Consider the following 22443-nt stretch of genomic DNA (forward strand, 5'->3'; position numbering starts at 1 on the left):
GGTTAGATTTGAAAATATTGTGGTGTAAATTGATGAAATGGAAACCTCAGGGTCCATATTGAGAATGACCCCGAACCTTAAGGGAGTCTTTTGTCGTTAGCCCTATTTTTTAGTAAAAACTATGCCCAAAAAAAATTATTTCTTCAAAGCCTTCGCATCTTTCAATTATTACAGTCAATAAGTAATTGTCTCGTCCCCCAGAAAAACTGGCATGAAACGGGGATAACATTGTTTTGCTATTCCCAACTAATTACAAGTTGCCACATGGAAAAGTTATCACACGTAGCATGTCGCGATTGATCGAGTATAGTAAAATAGTAATATCCTTATTTCACCCAAGTGTTTCTCCTTGTCCTCAAACTTGATCAATAATATATTTATTTTTAAGTAATAAATAATATAACACATATAATAAATAACTAAATAATATAATATATTTTTAATTTTGCCAAATTGAATTGAGATTATTATTAAGTTAGATTTTATAATTCAATTTAATGTAATTGAGTTGAATGATATTAAGGTGAAATTTAAGTGTTATAATGTAGGATAAATATTTATATAATAAAAAATCGGAGATTCCAGGCAAGTTTGGGAGGTAGCCCCTAACGGGGACGGGGATTCGCCAAAAGTTCTTACCGGCAAAGAGAGAGGAGGTGAGGAGTAGGGCCATCTCCAGTCATAGGGTTAAATGTAGTCCAGGGCTATAAATTTAGTCCTCCAAAATATTAATTTTTTAAAGAATAGTATAGGGTTAAATTTTTACATCTCCAGTCATGCATGGCTATATTTTAGGGCCCTTCATATTTTATTATTTTGAGAAAAACTATGGTATAACACTCATACATTCCACAATTATGTATTGTTTAATTTAATTAAACTACTATTTAGAGACAATATACCATATATGACACATGGCACGTTGATAAGCATTTAACAAGATTTCTGATAAGATTTTGTGTCCACGTGGCACGTCTTATCCTAAAGGAATCTTAATAATTTTTCGGATATGATTTTCGAGTGACACGTGTCAGTATGGGAGCAACTATCCAGATTTTCGATTAGATTTTTGTCGACGTGGCACCTCTTATCTTCATCTTTAAATGTCAATAAATGGAGTGTTTTCGATTCAATATCTCACAACTTCATCTCCTTCCTTTGTAAATGAAAGGATTGATTATGCCTCTGTGTATTTTTGTGAGATGCCCCAGTGCTTTTTTGGTTAGTACCCACAACGCTATCTTCGGAGACTTTAATGAAAGTCTTGCAAAGATGTTCATCTTCCACTCGTGACCAATTTCGCCCCTTCAAAGTCCGGGACATTTTTCAATCAATATGACTAACAAAATAAATAAAGAAAATAAATTTGTAGAAAATGTTTAGATGAAAAGAGTGTGGAAAATATTTGACAAAAATAAAGAGTGTGGAAAGTTGTGAATAAGTAGAGAATGCAATAGAATTTGTAAGAAATGTGGAATAAAAAAAAACCATGGTGGTTGGTGTGAGTGGTTCGGCGCTCTCATTCCTTAAGAGAGGTCAGGGGTTCGATCCCCGCTCTCGTATAAAGTCACCACTTTGGCCAACACTTTACCCCTTACGGGCAGACTCGGTGTGAGCGGGGATTAATCTGGGTTGTGGTTAAGGCTTAAAGGTGCCACCCATAGTTGGGGCCCATCCAGGACCACCTCGTGGTTCAAACCAAAAAAATATAAAAAAATATAATAAAAAATAGGTCGCATTTCAATGGTTCTGACCTCCAACGATCATAACCAATTTTTTAAACAAACGAATTTAATACATTTAAAAAGATTTTAAATTTTTTAAAAAAGTAACTTTTCAATCAATGGTTTTGACCTTCAATGGTTAGAAACCAATTTTATATATATAATGAATTTAAAAACATTTTAAAAGGTTATTAAAAAAAAAACTAACGGCTAGCTGACGTCAACATGCCTTAAATATTGATTGTTGGATTTGCAATTGTATGAGATGTTTCATGCTCTTGCCCACGCGTACTTTTTCTTCTTAGAAAGCACATGCGCTGGGCCCACAAAAAATTTGGCCTAGGCTAAAGCTGGGCTACAAGTGGCTTGGTTGGAGGGCTAAAGGGCCAAATGTGGCTCTCCAAATTTGGCTAAAAAAAAATTTTAGCCCATGGCTGGAGATGGATTTTGCATTATTTTAGGGCTATATTTGGCATGTGGCCCACGACTGGAGATGGCCTAGGAACGGAGATGACAACCATACCAAGCCCGAAACAGGCCATTCCCATCCTTAACAGCAATATGATTAATTAACATTATTTAGCAAGTAGCTTCAGTTCCAGGGAATATTAGATTGCTCATTCAAGATATTATAATGGAATATTCTATTTTGGTAGAATAAAACCACCTCCAATCCACCACAAATCTATGTCCAGTCCCACTTCCTAATCCTCCACATCATGTCTCATTTTATCAGCTCTATGACACATCTATGTGTTAGAAATATGCCCTAAAGTCAAACATGTGATGTTGCTTTCTTGATATTTCACCATCACTAATAGGCACGATAGTTGTTTTCAACCATGATATTTGGTATATTAACATAATAGTAAAACAACAAGTCTATGGAATATGAAATTGTATGAATGCTATGCAATGAGATTGGATATAAGGTGTAAAACCCCGAAAAATTCAAGGTGGATTTTCATATTTCACTGAAAAATAATATTATGGTGAAGGATGATTATGGGTCTTTTATCAAGTGATTTTGGATTGAGAATATTGGATTAAGTGTGTTTAATTTCAAGTTGGACAAAAATGCCCTTATGTAACATTTTGTGAATTTTTCAAAGGAAGTATAAGAAATTGAAGTGATACCATTATGATTCTCAGGAAGAGCGATAAAATTCGACTCAACGAACTCATAGGAGATCGTTTTTAAATTTTGGGCCAAAATGACCAAAATATCCCTACGTGTTAAAATTACCAAAATACCCTTATAAGCCCAAAAAAAAGAGAAAAAAGAAGAAGAATATTGTTGACACCATGTTGACCTCACATTCCCCCTTAAGCAAATCCCACAAATTAAGGGATAACCCTTGCTTGTCATACGTCACATCCCACCAAACAAGTAGCTAGCCACAAGTGTGACGTATGACAAGCAAGGGTTCTCCCTTAGTTGGTGGGCTTTGCTTGTTTGGTGGGATGTGACATGGACAGCAGTAGCCCATTCTCCTCCCATTCTTTCCCCCTTGTCTTAAGTTTTCAAATCCACAATCATTTTGGAGATGAGTTGGTATAGGTGAGTCATTAGCCTAAGGTGTGAGTTGGAAGGGCGAAGAAGTATGTTACGCTTATTAATTAGGGCGAAGAAGTCCGCAATCAAAGTGGATACTTGTTCATGATGGTTAGGTAACTATTAAATTTTTTGACAAAAAAAAGGTAACTATTAAATTTTGTTTTGAATATTTATTTTTAATAAAAATATATTTAAAGGCTTATTCTAAAATCCTTGTAGGTGATGGAGCATGTAGATCACTAACTAAACGACTTCTTCCAGAATGCGATGACGGAGTTGTTCACCTCTATGATTGATAAGAGAGTTGACATGAACTTCATGCATGCAGTTCAAATTTCTCTTGGTTGAGGTAAATATATGATGAACACTTTTCAATGTTGGTGTCTGATTTTGTTGATTCATTCCTTCTTCACTTACTGATTTTTTGATATCTTACTTTCATTTAGTCCTTTATGATTGTGCAAAAATCCTTCCTCTAATTGCTTTTCACTGACTCATTTTTTGATATCTTACTTTCAAGCTTGTCAGACAGCCAGAAAGGTTCATGCTCAGGCATCTCTTCCAAATCCAAATACCTTAGGGGAGACTCTGGCTGAAAATAAAGAGAAACAGACAATATTTGTTACAAAAGATCCAAACTGACAAAGTGACTGCAAAAAAAGAAAAAAGGAAATGCAAAGGTTACCTTTGGTGTAAGATTCTTGGAAGAATTTCAACGAATGAATTAACGGCCTGCCAAGCCTGTCTAGGCCCACCTCTAGACCATGGCCTTTGAAACCTTCATTTTGGAGGAGATTAATTGTCATGTAAAAGTGTTCATCATATATTAACCTCAACCGAAAGAATTGGAATCTCATTTAGGGTTTATTGAAATAATTTTATAAATTAGTTGAATGATAATTTAAGGTGAAATTAAAGTGTTATAATGTGGGATACATATATTTTTTTAATTTAAAAAAGGGAAATTGGGGCAGATTTGAGAGGTAAGCCCCCCTTTTGGGGGATGAGGATAGAGATTCTAAAAAAAAAAGTTACCATACCCATTCCCTAACCATCCTTAGACTCCAAACACAAAATCACTAGGGAAGTAGACCACTTGACTTCCAATTCTTAAGGGTCGGATGCATTTTGCCATCCCTAAATCCGAACACAAAATCACTAAGGAAGTCAGATCACTTTGACTTCCACTCCAGGGTTGGATTCATTATCCACTTAAATTTAGTCCTTTTTTCTTTGGGGACTGATTTTCCCAATCCCCTTTTATCCATCTACACTTGTGTTTTCAAAAAGGAGTGTAGGTGGATAAAAGGGGAGTGAGAAAATCATTTACCTTTTCTTTTTGGCTTAGGGTAACTAACTCCAAAAGAAATATATATATTTTTTTAAAAAAAGTAAAAATTCAGGGTTGAGGGTTTAGCCCAAAATAATAGCCCAGTGAAAAACACGCTCAGAGAAAACACGAGCACGCAGCGCGACGAGAAAAGACTGAGCAGTGCACACGAACGTCTTCTTCGTCTTCAACCAAATCGTCGTTGTCTTCTTCTTTTTCTGGTTCGAATTGTGTAGTTCAGAGTTCTCTTTGATAACTATCCAGTCGCTTATGTATTTGCTTGGTTTTTTTGGCAGAAGTGAAAACCTGAGGTACCCTTTTCACAGACAAACACTCGTCTCAGCCACTACGGCGCAATTGAAGTCCATTTCCGCATTCTCGTCCTCCAACCTCGCTTTTCACGGTCCCAAAAGAGGTACATTCTTTTTAGCAGAGAAATGGTACATATTCTCAACCGCAAATTCTGGGTGTAGTAATAGGCTTATAGAATTCGAGAAGAAAATAGGTTCCTTTTGTTCTTAGAGAAAGCGTAATTCATTCCAGATGCTTAAGGATTTTGTAAAATTTTAGGATAAATTAGCAGCACCCAGATACTTAAAAATAGTTGGGTTACTGGGTGATGGTATATTCTGATATAACATGTATCCCATTTTTTGTTTATATGAGCAGAGTCATATCCATATCATGGAAAAGTTTGTTGTCCAGGGAAATTATCTTCATTTCAAGAGGTAGCTATGCCTATATCCATAATGCCCTATACGTATCACATTTCCCTCTTCTTATGATTATTGTTGATTACTTGATTTTGGTTTGTTCCTGACTGGTTTGCCTCTTTTTTAATTAATTAATTATTTTTGCTTATAACTTGTTTCTGTAGTTGGCGGCTAGAAAGAGTGAGCTACAGGGGAATACATTTGCGGTTACTAGTAGCAATGGAATTGTAACTAGAGCTCTTAACAAGCAAGGTGGGGTTGCCTAGTCAGTGGCTCTTTCATATGTTGGCCTTGGTTCTGATTTTGGATGTTACCGCTTTTGTTCCGTTTTATTTAAGTTTAAACAACGTTTTTGTTATGGAATTTGATCTAAATCCATGCATGCTGTATTTGTTTGTCTTTTTTTTTCTTTTGTGTTGTTTTTACTGAACACCCACATATGTGCATAATATAAATGTATTCTGGCCCCTCAGTTATTAAAGTGTACTTAATGAGTTCATTGCAGTGATCAGATATGGTGAGATGACATTAGTGAACGTTTTGAACTGTGAAAAGTTTAGCAAATTAGTATTTCGTATACATGTTGTGCATATCTGTTGAGGTACACACATAGGCAGTAGAACTTCCAAATCAGTAGATGATACATAGGATACTTCTGTAAAGATGCATGGGTATGTTAGGTGGCATTCTAGTTTAAGGCTAGCATTCCAGCTCATGGGAGAGCAAACAAAAGAGCAGGTCCTTGCCTCTCCTGATGTTTATTTCTGAGCTGCTGAACTCACTTAAGCCTTCAATATAGAGAATTAGAGAATAAGGTAGAGAAGGCTCTTCCAAGCTTGTAGTTTTCTCTTCTTTTACTGTAAAACATTGGCTACAGGCATGCTTCCTACGATTGTTTATTTTAAGCACGCAATAACCTTATAAAACTGTCTTCAAAATTTATTTCGTGATGAGGTTTCGAAACCCCCTTTTAAGTCATAGCATATCTACAGATACTTCTTCCAAATTGACTTTCACTGGACAGTTAGGAATATGTTTAGCCACAGAAAAATCAGAACCGTTGGATCACATATTAACATCTCAAGAACTTCGGCGTATATATCTACTTAGTGAAGGGTGGTTGTGAATGGATTAAACATATGGATAAGTACTGTGAAGAGCATGTATACGTGTGTATGCACGTTGGAAAGTTAGAGAGATAAAGGAGTTAAAAGAGATGCCATGTTTCGTTGATCAGCTCCTGATAGTATTAGCTAAGAGGGAATCACTTTTTCTCAATCAAGAATTCCTCAACTGGATAGATTCACTTATTTCACACAATTCTTTCCATTTTCTAAGTTCACTCATCCATTGGTTCTGTAATATTTGAGGTATTAGATGCTAATGTAATATTTATCTTGAAATGAATGCAGTTATTAGAGCAGTGCTGCCCACTTATAGTGAGACAGAAGTATCTGGATCTACAAAGGAAAGAGGATTACGTGGCAAATTGAATAAGGTTGTTCTGGCCTACAGTGGTGGCTTAGACACATCAGTCATCGTTCCGTGGCTAAGGTATTCCCCCTGTTTTCTTTTATCATTTCATTGACCATTGTAGTGATCCCCCCCGCCAAAAAAAAAGAAGTAATTATGTCTTGTGGAGCATGAAACTCATCATGAATAGATTTTCTTTTTGATGTCAATGCAAATTCTGGAAGTTCTTGAATAATAATTTTTCGAGGAACAATAGCTTTCATGTATAGGGGCCATAAATTGCAGCCGTATCCATATTCCAATAATTATTCAATTTGTCTCATACTTTCTGGATAGTTTGATTGTAGAGGAAACATATAAGGAGGTTTTTAACAAACTTTTGGCTAATGCTTATGAAAGGAGTTTAAGGGAAAATGCAACAATGTTATGCAGTTAATAAAACATAACAATTTATCCTCTTTATGTCTGCACATATCTTACCTTCTCAAGATTTGCTTTATTGCCATACTCTTTCACAGAATAGTTGAGATACTTGCAAATTATGGTATTTTTTAACCGCAACTTATAAGGATAAAATAAAAGTACTGTCTGATTAAAGATTAGTGAAATTCCCTTATTGGATAGTTCTCTTCTGTTGCTCAATACAGCCTGTTTCATGTACCACTGCACCATTTCGTTTCGCCCAGTGTTAATGCTTATTGATGCATATTGCATATGTTGTTTCTTGTGTTTTCCAAGGGCACAGTTAACTTACTAGCTTGTACTTCTGATTATTTACTTCATCGTTATGGTTTTGTACAATTATTTTTTTATTTGCAGGGAGAATTACGGTTGTGATGTTGTTTGTTTCACAGCTGATGTTGGCCAAGTAAGTTGGAATTAGCAACATCTACTTCAAAGTCAAAACTTTCTTGTTTCTGCAATGCACTTTAGGATGGTAATAATTGCTTCTGACTTGTGTGCTTGCTACTTTATCTAAAATTATTAGGGTTTAAAAGAATTGGAAGGTCTAGAAAAGAAGGCCAAGGCCAGTGGGGCTTCTCAGTTAGTAGTAAAGGATCTAAAGGAGGAGTTTGTAAACGACTATATATTCCCTTGCTTGCGAGCTGGTGCCATCTATGAGAGGAAATACTTGCTGGGGACTTCCATGGCCCGCCCTGTTATTGCTAAGGTGATCTCTCAATATGATGTTTTGTTTTAATTATAAATACATCACCTTTATGGATTGATATGTGGACAGCCAAGTACTGACTTTTGGATTTCTTGAATATGCTCTTCCGAGGTCTGTTCTGTCTGGTTTGTTTCTGGTAGAGCTGAGTATAGCTCCTTAGTAGCTCAGTTTTAGAATTTCACACATTTTGTCTCGTCTGTGTCATGATATATCTGTACTCTTCTCGTTGAAAAAAATATTATAACTATTACTTCATACAACGACATTCCTGAAAACAGGCCATGGTAGATGTTGCCAAAGAAGTTGGAGCTGATGCCGTAGCTCATGGATGCACAGGGAAAGGAAATGATCAGGCATGCCTTGCAATGCAGCATTTAATATCACAACTCATGTATTTATTTTTTTCTGTGGTCATACCAACTCATGTATTTCTTCTGACACAACCTATCATGCCTGCTTAGGTTCGTTTTGAGCTGACATTTTTTGCTCTCAATCCCAAACTAAATGTTGTGGCTCCTTGGAGGGAGTGGGATATTAGAGGTAGAGAAGATGCTATTGAATATGCTAAGAAGCATAACGTGCCTGTTCCGGTGACAAAGAAATCCATATACAGCAGAGACGGCAATTTATGGCACCTTAGTCATGAGGTATAATCTTTACAACTCTTTTTTGTTTTGTCTGGATAACTACTATCTTTTCATATGAAATCTTTTGCTTCATCTTTGGCTTGTTGATTGAATTCTAAAATTCTCTCTAATTTGTGTATATATTTATGGAATTGATCAAAGGGTGATATTTTGGAAGACCCAGAAAATGAGCCTAAGAAGGATATGTTCATGTTAACAGTCGATCCAGAAGATGCACCAAATGAACCTGAGTAAGTTCCACTTTGAACCTATGTGTATTAGCTTTTACTTTGTGTTATGAGTGCATTTTCTTATGTATCTTGCCCGTGCTCTCATTTCCTAAAGGTGTGTAGATATCGGGATCGTTTCCGGAATTCCAGTTTCAGTCAATGGGAAGAAGTTGTCACCAGCATCTCTACTTGATCATCTAAATCAGATAGGTGGAAAACATGGAATTGGCCGTGTTGACATGGTTGAAAACCGGCTCGTTGGTATGAAGAGCCGTGGAGTGTATGAAACTCCTGGAGGCACCATCCTATTCGCTGCTGCACGTGAGCTGGAGTCTCTAACACTGGACCGAGAAACAATGCAGGTTAAAGATTCGTTAGCCCTGAAATACGCGGAGCTGGTGTATGCAGGCAGGTGGTTCGACCCGCTTCGCGAATCTCTGGATTCATTCATGGAGGAAATCTCGAAAACAACAACAGGATCAGTAACTCTCAAGTTGTACAAGGGTTCCATCACTGTGACCAGCCGGAAGAGCCCATACAGCCTGTACAGGCAAGACATCTCCTCATTTGAGAGTGGGGATGTATATGATCAAGCTGATGCAGCTGGGTTCATTAGGCTGTATGGCCTTCCCATTAGGGTGCGAGCGATGCTGGACTCTTGAGGGCCCAACTAGGCTATTGTCTTCTTTTCATTTGTAATGTATGTTACAACCAAGGAGTGAGCAGCTTTTATAAAATATTAGACAGTGGTTTGAACAAAATATTAATTTGTTTATAAATAAATTAGTATGAAGATTGAAGGATTTGCCAAAAAAAACTCATATAATTAATAGCAAGGATCTCACAGTACATTACAACTTAGAAATAATTGCACATATTTAATTATAAAAAAAGGTGTTTTCAATTCGAAAGTTTGAGTTACTTTACACTACAATCTGGATTCAGAGTGGTTGTTTGTCATGAAATAAATTTTGCAAAAGGGATAGAAAGAAACAACGGTAATCAATAACACATCAGCTCAGTGAAAAAAGGCATTGACTTGTAAACCAGTGGTTTCAAGTTCGAACCCCCATGATATCTTGGTCGGTAGTGTGTGTGAGAAACGGGGGTGGCCCTGAGGGTGTGCAAGTGGTGCCACCGCACAGGGCCCCTGATTTTTGAGGGCCCCCGAATTTTTGTGTGTATAATATATATACTGAGCTAGCAAATTTTTAACACAATGACATTTCTATTGTGTTGGTTTGCAGGGCCTCAACTTCCATTCAGGGCGCGACTTCAAAATCCGCTTGTGTAGATCATAGTTTTAGTTCTTTTTGGGTTTTTTTGGGTAACAACAATTAATAATCATAATAATTAAAGAGGCAAACACGTTATTTTCTGTAAGTAATAATCATCACCAATATCTCTCCTTGACTCTCTTTTTTAATCCTTTGACAATTTTTTTTTTCAATTTCAAGGATTTCAACACAAAAATTCGACCAAAAAAATTGATAAATGTCACTCAAAAGCAAATAGTCATATATAAATCTGAATTCAAATTCAAGTATGTATCTAAATTTCAATTTATATATACTAAATGACTTACTTACCACTAATTTTTTCAAGTAGTATGGATCCTTAATTTGTTGATGTTTTTATGTTTATTTTTTGTCACACCACCCAATTTTCAACAACAACAAATCAATGAGTTTAAACAGAACAACCAACAATCCGGGATGTGAAGCTCGGAACCTTCAGCAAAAGTACCTGGAATTTTTTTTTTCTTTCTTGATACAACACCACTGTTCCGAACCATAATGTCAATATTGACTCAACTCTTCTGAGTCAAATATTACATTACAAACTTACATAATAAGTTTGTTCGTTATCAAAATAATGCAAACTTCATCTCTGGGGACAACAACTTTTTTTTATTTTATTATTATTTTTATAAATTGACAGACAATATTGTCAATATGATTCTTTGAGAGGAACACCAGAAAAGATCATCTTTATTGAATTGTAATCATCATCCATCTCACCATGATTACCTTCCCGATCTTTCATAAGAAATTCCATGAAAAGCAATTAATTATCACAAACACACAAAATACACAAGAATTAAAATACAAGATGGTTTCAAAAATAAAATTACAAAAATCACAAAAACCGAACAAAATCATGGAGCACTTTCTAATTCCACAATAGGGGCCTTTAGTTTTGCCCTCTGGATCTCTTCTCTTGGGTTTGCACGCATCGCTTCTTGGGGCTCATCACTTGAACGTCCAAAGATCACACTCTTCCCTCTCGAACTCCTCTCGTGATCTTGCTTGCGCTTCCCTAGATTCTCCAAGATCTCCACCTGTTTTTGCATGTCTTTAGAATAAAAATTTACCATCTTTGATAGGTTTTTATTCTCTTCCCGCAATACTTCCAGCTGGTGTCGATTCACCTCCACCGTCCTTGACCTCTCCATTTTCAAGCTTTTTATAATACTCTAACATTCCTGTACCAAACTCCGCTCCGCCGCCAACTGAGTCTTCAGCACCTCCACCTCATTGGATTTCGCAATTAGGCGATGGCCCACACTTGCAACACATATCGTACTCTGCACGCTCAGTGCCATGGCATCGCTCACGACTCGGTTGTCATCCCTTGTCCCCAGCACACGTATATATCTAGGAGTCACTAAATTTTCCGCAACTCCAATGGCGACAATGTTGTATAGGAGTACTGAGTCGTTTACTGTCACGGGTCCTCGTGAGGATGCAAAGTAAGGCATCCATACTGGTGCCACTCCTTGACCCCATGTTTGAGTCGATGGAGCTAGGTTGAGATCCAACAAAAATGGGAAGGAAGATGCCATTTGATTTCTTTCTGTGTTTGATTTTTTTGAGTTTGCGAGGTTGCTCCATAACAATCTAATTTTTTCTTAAAAGTAATTTGCGGGGCCGTTCCGTAATTTCCGCTCCTTGTTTCCCGCTCCATGTTTTCCGCCTCGATTCCATGTCTCTGTGATTAGACAAACCCTATCATTTTTCGCGTTCCTCAAGCTCCACAACCTTCCGGCTTTCCATGACATCTGTCATTTCCGCTTAGGCAAACTCTGTGTCTTTCCACAACCACAACCCCAATATTATCTCTCCCTCTGCTTCTATGCCTTCTCTGCAATCTCTCCCTCAATTTCTTTCTCTCTCACCGATTCTCCAGATGTTTACTCGAACGCTTAATCCTTGTGGGGCTTGCAAGTTCTTGAAAAGAAAATGTAAGAAATGATGCATTTTTGCACCGTATTTCATGCATGACGAGGCTGTAGCGGATTTATCCTCCATCCACAATGTCTTTGGCTCGAGAAAAATGTCAAAGATTCTATCTGAGCTTCCAATAAGTGAGCGCACCGTTGCGACCTGGACGATGACAGTTGAAGCTCAAGCCAGGGTTACCAATCCCATATATGGCTGTATTTTCTATATTTTATATCTCGAACAATAGGTTAATTAATACCCTTTGACCTGGAACTTGTGGAAAACTAGATATATTCAATTAATCGATGAGTATATATATGATTTTTTTTTTTTTTTAACTTTGCAGGTGCTGAGCATACACGCACAGTTGGATGAAGCACACGCACAGTTGGCTTGTGCAGTTGCTTATGTTGCAAACCTTAATGAGCAAGCTTCAATCACAAACCTTAATCAAGTTCTGGAAAATAGTAACGAGCAAGCTGCAGTGGCAAACCGTACTAAGTTTGAAAGTTTACCACAATTCAGTTTTGAGGATGTTGTTGAATTACTCGTAGATCCGTGGTTTTCAACATATCTAGCCAACATCTAATTTGAGCTCGTATTTGGAAATATGATGAGGACAATACTCATTAGCGATGTTTTTACAAGTAACCAATCTACCACTAAGTTCTCAATCTTTGACAACCATGAGTGAACACTTAGCCGTGTAGTTGGACACACTAGATACAGTATGTGCGTGCATATAAATGCATCATGTTTCGTGAACTTGTATGTCAGAGCACTTATAATCTTCACTCCCATAAATCACGGCACTAGAGACCACACGAGTAAAGTGACACTGCACTCAAAACACCGTTACTTCTCGAATAGTTTACCACAACTTCAACAGAGGACCCATTCCTCTAACACCTAGACCCTTCTTAGAGCTAAACACCGTAAATGTCTCCTAAGCTTACCCAAAGTTCCAACAAAGCAAACCAATTGCGCATCTAACAAATTGTCAGAGCTGACCATAAGCTCTGATACCAAACTGTCACACCCTGAATTTTTAACAACAACAAATCAATGAGTTTAAACAGAACAACCAACAATCTGGGATGTGAAGCTCGGAACCACAATGTCAATATTGACTTAACTCTTCTGAGTCAAATATTACATTACAAACTTACATAATAAAATGAACAATCATCATATTACATAATCTGCTCCTCAGAGCTCATTTTACACAGCGGAAGTCTAACACTCACCAACACTCTCACACCACACTTTGCACTATGTAGAACCACCAACGAGCCTCAAGCTCCTCATCTTAATTCTCCTGCTCACGGTCTCTACCACTTGTAGGATTTGCCCCTACACCATTGAATAGTGCACCGGGTTCACCACATAATAACCCGGTAAGCTTTCTAAAGCTTGTATGGGTAAACCACGTCCAAAGTATAATATGTCAATTTACACATAAATATACAAACACGTGCACTTTCATTACCATGCCATAATCCTTGTATAACCAAGGTAATCATAATCATCAATATCATCACAATCACAATTTTTTTATTTTAATTAAAGAACTTCGATCACCACCTGTGACCACACCAAAACTCTTTTATTTCAAAGTAGTTTTCCCATATCAAATATTTGACAGACAGAAGAGAGAATACTATGAACCTCTAATCTATAACACTACAAACCACCAAAGTAGTGTTCACTCATGATTACACACCAGTCATGAGTACTAGATGGCGCCAGACTAGAGCTCTAACTGTTCTTGGGTCTTGCTCCCTAGGGTAATTTATCCCTCATTATTTGCCACGAGAATGCCCACCGGACAAACTCAGAAGGGATTCAAGGTATTCTCCCCTAAATCCACCAACACCAAAACAATATAAAATGTTGTTTCACATTAAACATTGTTTTATCGTCAAATACACCAGTCACAGCAATACATATTTATTATATATATTTATGTGGTTATTCACAAATGAATTTCCACTATACATCCACAACATATGTTATATGGTTCAACATCAAAATCTCCAATAAAAAGAATCAATTCAAAACAAAATAGGTTTCACTTACTTCATGAACCGTTGAAGAACAAGTTCATGTGCTTTAAATCAATTAAATCATTTTACAAAATCACAAACAACATGTTAATTATAGCCATTAACATTATCCAAGGTCAAATTATAATAAATGTAATAATTCGTGATTTTACTCACGATTATGATGGTTTTACTCACCTCTCGTCCAAGCTGCGTCTTCAACAACTCAGCAAATCCTCAATCTCAAACCTCAACGAGCACTCTGGCCCCACAATCCTCATTGAGCAACTCAAACTCCAACAGTACCTAAGCAACGTACATAACTTAACTTAGCACAAAACTCCAAAATCCAAGATTTCGCATCCAATGACGAAAACGCCCTTTGGACCAACCGGGGGTCCAAAGCATTCAAATCTCACCCAACCAACTTCAAAACTGTGACGTATATGCTGTCGACATCAAAACATGACCAATGACATCCGTTGTCCAAAAGGTCACTATTTGGGTTTCATGGGTCCCACATGTCTAACCGACCCCCCAAAAATCCGCCTTGGGCCCACAACTTCAGATTTCAAATCCGATTGCTCTAATGGACTCTAAATAATTCCTACATCAGCCTGCAATAATTTGGGCCCGATCCAACTGTCGGATCATTCTAGATCGCATGATTGAATGGCGATCGCTCGCCTTAACTTTGAAACATAACAACTTAAGATCGGAACGTCCGATCATCAATCCGTTTGCACCTACAGACTCCTAACAACACTAGCTACAACATAAGTAAAATTGGACATGATCCAATGGTCCGATTCGAAGCGCAAGTGGCTCAAACCGCCGGTTGAACTCGTTGACTTCACTAATGACGAACCAACTTCACAGCATCACCATGCCTTCATTTCATCTCTGATGGCCACGATTCTTCTTGGGTTATGCTTGCGAGGTAACAAGCTTTTGATCTGGGTTGGTGGTGTCAATCACCGCACTGTACGCCGTCTCCGGAGCCGCCGGAAATCGACTCTTCGATGAGCTCTCAAATCTTCGGGCCAAAATCAAATCTGTTTGCAATTAAGTCCCTGTAACTTCAAACGAGCATAACTTCTTCGTTTCAACTCGGATTCACGAACCGTTTGTGCTTAGCGTTCGTGAGATCAAGCTCAATTTTCCAATATTTTCACTTGAATTTCTTATACTTCCTTTGAAAAATCATAAACTTAATCGTAAAGGCATTTTAGTCCAAATGTGAGATTAAGTCACTTAATTCCAATATTTTCATATCAAACTTAATTCATAAAACACCCAATATAGCCACACAACTTAATAAGATTTTCCCTAAAAATAATAAAACCAAGTATTATTTTTTAGGTTATTACATTTTTATTCATGCGATATTAAAAGGAATGGAGATTCAAAACAGGACTTCCGTTGCATGATAAATGCTTTGAATCACTTGAGCTATGAGCCTCTTGCTAATTTGTCAATGCTTATTGAGCTAAAGTTGTGCTTATGAATACTAAACTCTAAACTCAAAACGCTGAACTTGAGCAACGAGGAGCGCTAAAAAGAAAAGCAGATGATCCTATTTCTGAATTTTTCATGTACAAAGTAAGAAACCAACTTACATACGTGTTCTTGTGCGTGATCAGAAACTGCAGCTTGCAACAGTGGATAATCTGTCCAATGCAGCAGAGTGGGTTCTATCAGAAATGCTCAACCAACCGGAGCTACTAAAAAAGGCAGAAGAAGAACTAGATAGGGTAGTTGGAAAGCAGAGGCTTGTTCAAGAGTCTGATGTCCCCAACCTCCCTTACGAAAGGGCTTGTGCAAGAGAAGCACTTGGGCTGCATCCAGTTGCACCATTCAACCTCTCCCACGTGTCTAACATAGATGTTATAGTAGCAGGCTACTTCATCCCAAAAGGGAGTAGTGTTCTGCTAAGTCGCTTAGGTCTCGGGTGCAACCTGGAAGTGTAGGAAAACCCGCTGAGATTCGACCCGAAACAACATCTAAAAGGAGATGCTGATCAACAAGTGGATCTGCAAGAGCGTGAGCTCAGGTTCATTTCTCTACTGGACGAAGAGGATGCATGAGGGGTGGGATTGGGACTACAATAACTATCATGCTCCTAGCAAGGCTTTTGTAAGGGTTTACTTGGAGCATGCCACCCAATGTGGACAAATTGACCTCACTGAGGCTCTCACCCTCTTCAAGGCCAACCCTTTGCTTGCACATGCTAAACCTCGCTTGCTTGCTTCTCTCTACATGGTTTAGTTTCACCCAAGTGTAGTCAGATCTACCAACTGGGAATGGATAAATAAAAATAAGGAAAACTTTGTGCTTTGAATAGTTTTCATCTTCAAGGAAGTGGCAGATTTCAACAAAGTATAAGAGAAATATACCAAGACTAATGCAATGTATAGGCTTACATCAAAAGCCTATCTTATGGGATGAGCTGAAAATGGTCGCCAATCAAATTGCAAATATGATAAATTAATTGACTAGACTCTGGATCATTCAATCCATTACAAAAATCTATTAATTAAAATTGGAGCCAAGCATATTGATTCCCAATTTGCCATTGCCAACAAATAGCAGAGAAACTCTAGTGTAACATGTTGCATGCTTCTTTTTCTCTGTCTTTCTCATCACATGATTAATCATGTGATGAGAAAGATAAGAGAAACGGGTAGAAAACAAGATCTCCCAAGGTATTTAAGATACAAAATTGTGTGTGATGATAACACTGTGTTCCATGCCGACACTTATCAACATATTGTAAACACATGAACATTATTCTTGTGATTCTTTGTTTATCTACATCTATTTAGAGCACCTTGTAAGACAATTTATTGTCTTAGTTCTAGAAATATATCTTCTAATCCTAAAAGGACTCAAGTGTTTTAATTGATAATGGAATAGAACTCAAGCTTTTGGAATAACCACTTGTACATAGCTTATTAAAGTAAAACACAAGTGTTAATTCATAATACAAATTGAAACAAACCTAGTCTAATGCAAACAGAACACTCGAAAGCTTCTTGATAGGCAAGGCATTCAAGTGATGCATGTATATATAGGGGTCCTTTCCCTTGCAGCAAAACGTACTCAAAAACATACTCTCACCCTATCTAAAGAAAAGAGAATTAAAGAGCTGCATAGGAGAAGAAGTTCCTCTATAGTTGTCATGGCTGAGCAAGGTTAGTATTTTGGAATAAAAGTAGCAAAACCACCATAATGACCTAGCTAGTAGCAAACCCACCATAATGACAATTAGCGTCAAATTAAAATTTTGGTTTGTTTTTTTTAAACTTATTGTTTTCGTTGAAAGATAAAAACTACTCTACTATCTATCAATCACATAATGTTGCAACCACTGTTTAAAGCAACTTGTCCAATGTCAACACCAACATTCAATATCCCAGCTACTGTTCGGTTCATTTTTACACATGATTTTTCATGTTATTCACCTATTATTTTGAGTTAGTTCTTGACATTTTATAGCTTTTTACTTCCTTTTTGTGTTTTCTTAGATTTTACCTTGGTTAGAATGAAAATGAGCTAAAAGTGCATTATTGGTTATAAATTCTGATTTTGTTCATTTTCGTAGGTCAACTTCTTGGCCTTGGATCAGCATGCTCCAATGCTCGGATGAGGTGAAGATCTTCATGAAACATGTTCCAATGGATGTTAACTACAACATATCCAAATTTGAGCTCCATTGGACAAGTTTAGCCTATCCAACTGATCCTATATGTTGCAGCAGCTCTGGAAATCCGAAGTAGGCCAGTTTTTTACCTCCATAATGTTATCTTGATTCTTCTTGTTACCATAACACTTGGTAACAAGAAATTACTTTGGTTGAGAGATATTATCTGAAACAAAGAGCATCTTGGTGAAGACAATAACAAAAGAGCCCATCATGGCAAGGAGACAAGGCTTAAGGCTTTAACAAAAGTAATTGTTTTATATTAAAAGATATTTTGGAAAAGCTGGAAAGGAGGAGAGAGGAGTGCAAAGAGCATCAGCCATTGAAGGCATTCGATCATTCCACAATTTGCAGAGATTTTGGAGCTGGAGATGAAGCTTGGAGCTAGGGAGCTCAAGGAGGAAGACAAGGGCAACAAAGCAAGAAGTGGAAGAGATTTCCACCATTGAAGACCTGGAGCTCCCATGTTCACAAAATCTGTAACTTCTTTCTAGTTTTGTTTGAGTTTGTATTTGAAATAAGTATGAGGAACTAAACTCCATAGCTAGGGCTTAGGTTGAAGCCCTAAACATGAATACCTTATTGTTTTGATGCTTTGAGTGTATGAATTTCTAGATGTTGTTGATGAACCCCATTCACTAATTGAATCTTATGATATGTGTTTGCTTCCTTTGCTTAATCACCTTAGGTTGTATGCATGTAGCTAAAGTTGAGAAGTTATGTAAGATAACCAAGAACATAATTTCTAATTAGCAACAAATGATTGAACTTGTTTAAGTGAGCATCATGTGAATTGGTTTCTTGACAACAATTGATGAATTCTGAATTCCAATTCACCAAATTAATCTATCCTTGATGTGTGTTTTCCTTGATTGATTACCTTTGAAAGCATGCTTCTTGAGGTTGTTGGGATTATGTGTATCTTCATGTTTTCCTAAGCAATAAATGGATGGAGTAAGAACCATCCATGTGAATTGGTTTCTTGAATACCTAATGTAAACACCATGCTATTAGGATTCTTGTGATGTTCATATTCTCTTTGAACTTAATGGGTTTTCCTTGTAATTGAATCAAAGTACTAAGCACACCTAGATTCGATTATAGGGAAGGCACAAGTATTGTAGCACTCGTACTGCACTTTACGTACATTAGAGATAATCAATGCGTCTTGAGCCACTCGTACTAGTCTTGATTGCGAACATCTTCAACAACACGTTTAGAGTTCATCACTTGAGTATTCATGAACTTGGGTAGAATTGTTTAGGGTGGATTCCGAAACCCTAGTGTTTGTTACATTTTAATTTCACATTGTGATAATTCATCTCTGCCATTCTCATTTAAATTCAAAGTCCATTTACTTTCATGCAATAGAAATAGGTCACTTGAACCAAACCAACCCCCCCCCCCCCCCCCCCCAATGTGTGTGTGAGTTGTGTGTTTGATACGTTGTGTGTCTTGTTTACTGAATTCTGTTTATTTTCGTAACTGTTTTGGACTTTTGGTCCGAGCTGTGTTCTTTGTTTTTGTGTGCTGAATCCAACCGTATAAAGAACGTGAATTTTGGATAAACGGTTGGAAAGTTATAGGCAAAACATTGGACAGAGGTCGAAACTGGAAAAACAGAGAAACGAATCTGCCCAAAAAAGACCGGTCGTCACTGTTCACGACCGGTCACACTGTTCACAGGTGATAAATATGTGATAAAAGGGTGATAGAAAGTGCTGTTTCTGTTTTTCTTTGGTTTCTTGTGTTGTTTCTTTTCTTTTACATTTCTTTACTCATTTCTAGTTTCCCTTTTTCATTTGTGCATTTGTGGTGTGTTAAATAAGTGTTCTTTACGTACTCAAACTAGAACTTATAGGAAGCCGACAAGTTCTTCGTGGGATCGACCCCGTACTTACATAATCTTTACTTCATTAGATTCGTGCAATTGCGGGTATTTTTAATTGGTTGTTTGCACATTAATTTGTGTCCTTTTAGGAATGCAACAGCTACTTTCACAGCCACGTACTGAAATAATAAATAACCGATCACAAGGAATTAGTTAAAATTTAGCTAAAAACACACAAAAGTTATTTTAGGAACTCTATAAAATTTGAACTCCAATCATACTCCCTAAGTTAGGAAGTCATAAATACTATAGTTATTTTTTAATTCAATATGATTGGTTATCATCTCTATAAAAAAAAATTGTATTAATTAAAAGTTTAAACTATGCATAAAACGAAATATCATTAAATTATAAGCAGCCACTAGGAGTTCGTTCTCTCTCCTCAAATTTAGGAGTTCCTAGAGGTCTCTCTATTTTAGGAGGTGAATAGGGAGCATGGTTGGAGTTGTATTTTTCCAATTCCTCCCTAAAATTTTTCTAAGGAGGTGGTTTAGGGACCCCATTGTGGATGCTTTAAGTGCGAGTAATTATAGTGTACGTAGTATGTGAGTATGTCACATGGTATAACTCGTTTGTTAGAATATATAAGTGGATATTTATTGATATTATATCATAAAAGTGGGAAATATTAACCATATCGCCCATCCATATTATAACACGTGGACGAGTTACAGCAACCTTGCTACGCAGTAAAGCGTACGTACATGTGGGTTTTTGGCAAGTCATGAGACAAACAAGTTTAAACACTTAAATCAATCTCAACCACATGATTTCATTGAAATAGATCCAACGACTAATCACCTCATTCCTCAAATGATGACACTGAATCTCTCAACTGCATGCATGAAACTATATATATATTCTTCAGCAAGTATATTCTAATTGCCCCAATAATATCCATATTCCTATGTGTAGACATTGCTTGTCATGTGCGTACACCCCCATCATTGACTTGACGCTAGCTCTTCAATTGCTCATGTAGAATTTTTTTTTTTCTAGTGCCCATAGAGATAAGACTTCCATATATAGGGCTCACCTCAATTAAAAATGTAGTTAGTAAAGTGGTACACGATTGTTTTTATATATGCTCAGATATTTAATTTTGTAAAAATAATGCATCCAACTAACTCAACCAAAAAAGTTGCACCCAATTAATGATGTTCTTGGCAGGGACGGACCTAGGATTTCAAAATGAGGTGGGCTAAATTTAGGTACTCAACAATACCATGTGATTTAATTGATAACAAAAAAAATAAAAGCAAGAACAATAAAATAAATTACAAATTCTATTTGATAATTCATAACTCATAAACTGAAACTTATGCCCCAATTGCAAATCCTAATTGATAATTCATAAATGTCAATTGCAAATCCTAATTGATACTTCATAAACTCCAAAAAAATCCACAAATTAAAGCATCAAGAAATTGAGAGAAGCTTACATGACGAATATAGGAACTTGGTTCACTTGAATTAAGTCTTGAAGGTGAGTGCAGTAGCAATAAGAGCGTTCTTTTTTTTTTCTTTCTCTAATGCGAGTAGGGACGGACCTTTAGTTTGGCAAACCTGGGCTATAGCCCAGGTGGCTTCTTTTTTCCAGCCAAAAAAATAAAATCCTAGCTCACCCAATTTAAATAACCTAACCTCATCTAGTTCTCCTAGTCAATAAAAGAGGGGGGGCGGGCGGCTATAGCCCAGGTGGCTTCTTTTTTCCAACCAAAAAAAAAAATCATAGCTCACCCAATTTAAATAACCTCATCTAGTTGGGGTGTGGGGAAATCACACACAACACAACAAAAGAAGAAAAAAAAGAGTAAAAAATAAAATAACTCACACACAACACGTAAGAAAAAAAGAAAAGAAAAGAAGAAGCACCACCCTACCCTCGAATTCAGGGACGGACCTAGGATTTCAAAATGAGGTGGGCTAAATTTAGGTACTCAACAATACCATGTGATTTAATTGATAACAAAAAAAATTAAAAGCAAGAACAATAAAATAAATTACAAATTCTATTTGATAATTCATAACTCATAAACTGAAACTTATGCCCCAATTGCAAATCCTAATTGATAATTCATAAGTGTCAATTGCAAATCCTAATTGATACTTCATAAACTCCAAAAACATCCTCAAATTAAAGCATCAAGAAATTGAGAGAAGCTTACATGACGAATATAGGAACTTGGTTCACTTGAATTAAGTCTTGAAGGTGAGTGCAGTAGCAACAAGAGCGTTCTTTTTTTTTCTTTCTCTAATGCGAGTAGGGACGGACCTTTAGTTTGGCAAACCTGGGCTATAGCCCAGGTGGCTTCTTTTTTCCAGCCAAAAAAATAAAATCCTAGCTCACCCAATTTAAATAACCTAACCTCATCTAGTTCTCCTAGTCAATAAAAAGGGAGGGAGGGGGGGGGGGGGGGGGGGGGGGGGGCTGCCTATAGCCCAGGTGGCTTCTTTTTTCCAGCCAAAAAAAAAACCTAGCTCACCCAATTTAAATAACCTCATCTAGTTGGGGTGTGGGGGAACTCACACACAACACAGCAAAAGAAAATAAAAGAGTAAAAAATAAAATAACTCACACACAACACGTAGGAAAAAAAGAAAAGAAAAGAAGAAGCACCACCCTACCCTCGCATTCTGGGACGGACCTAGGATTTCAAAATGAGGTGGGCTAAATTTAGGTACTCAACAATACCATGTGATTTAATTGATAACAAAAAAAAATAAAAGCAAGAACAATAAAATAAATTACAAA

The 22443-nt window shown here is 37.0% G+C and overlaps 1 protein-coding gene and 2 pseudogenes across 1 annotated transcript; 2 read left to right on the plus strand and 1 right to left on the minus strand.

Annotated features, from left to right (window-relative positions):
• The first annotated feature begins 4046 nt into the window (after positions 1-4046).
• LOC110756164 (argininosuccinate synthase, chloroplastic-like) lies at positions 4047-9586 on the plus strand. Its single transcript, XM_021957555.2, has 12 exons — positions 4047-4088; positions 4713-4810; positions 4909-5027; positions 5282-5340; positions 5490-5577; positions 6738-6879; positions 7618-7666; positions 7787-7969; positions 8248-8322; positions 8431-8616; positions 8758-8846; positions 8941-9586. Exons 1-12 carry the CDS (start codon positions 4047-4049, stop codon positions 9485-9487), a joined length of 1677 nt encoding a protein of 558 aa, XP_021813247.2. The 3' UTR covers positions 9488-9586.
• A 1397-nt stretch (positions 9587-10983) lies between these two features.
• On the minus strand, positions 10984-11670 carry LOC148293212 (uncharacterized; annotated as a pseudogene).
• Positions 11671-15797: 4127 nt separating this feature from the next.
• On the plus strand, positions 15798-16362 carry LOC148293213 (tryptophan N-monooxygenase CYP79A68 pseudogene; annotated as a pseudogene).
• The last annotated feature ends 6081 nt before the right edge of the window (positions 16363-22443 follow it).

The sequence above is a fragment of the Prunus avium genome, chromosome 7 (assembly GCF_965620075.1).
Source record: "Prunus avium chromosome 7, drPruAviu1.hap1.1, whole genome shotgun sequence".
NCBI lineage: Eukaryota > Viridiplantae > Streptophyta > Magnoliopsida > Rosales > Rosaceae > Prunus > Prunus avium.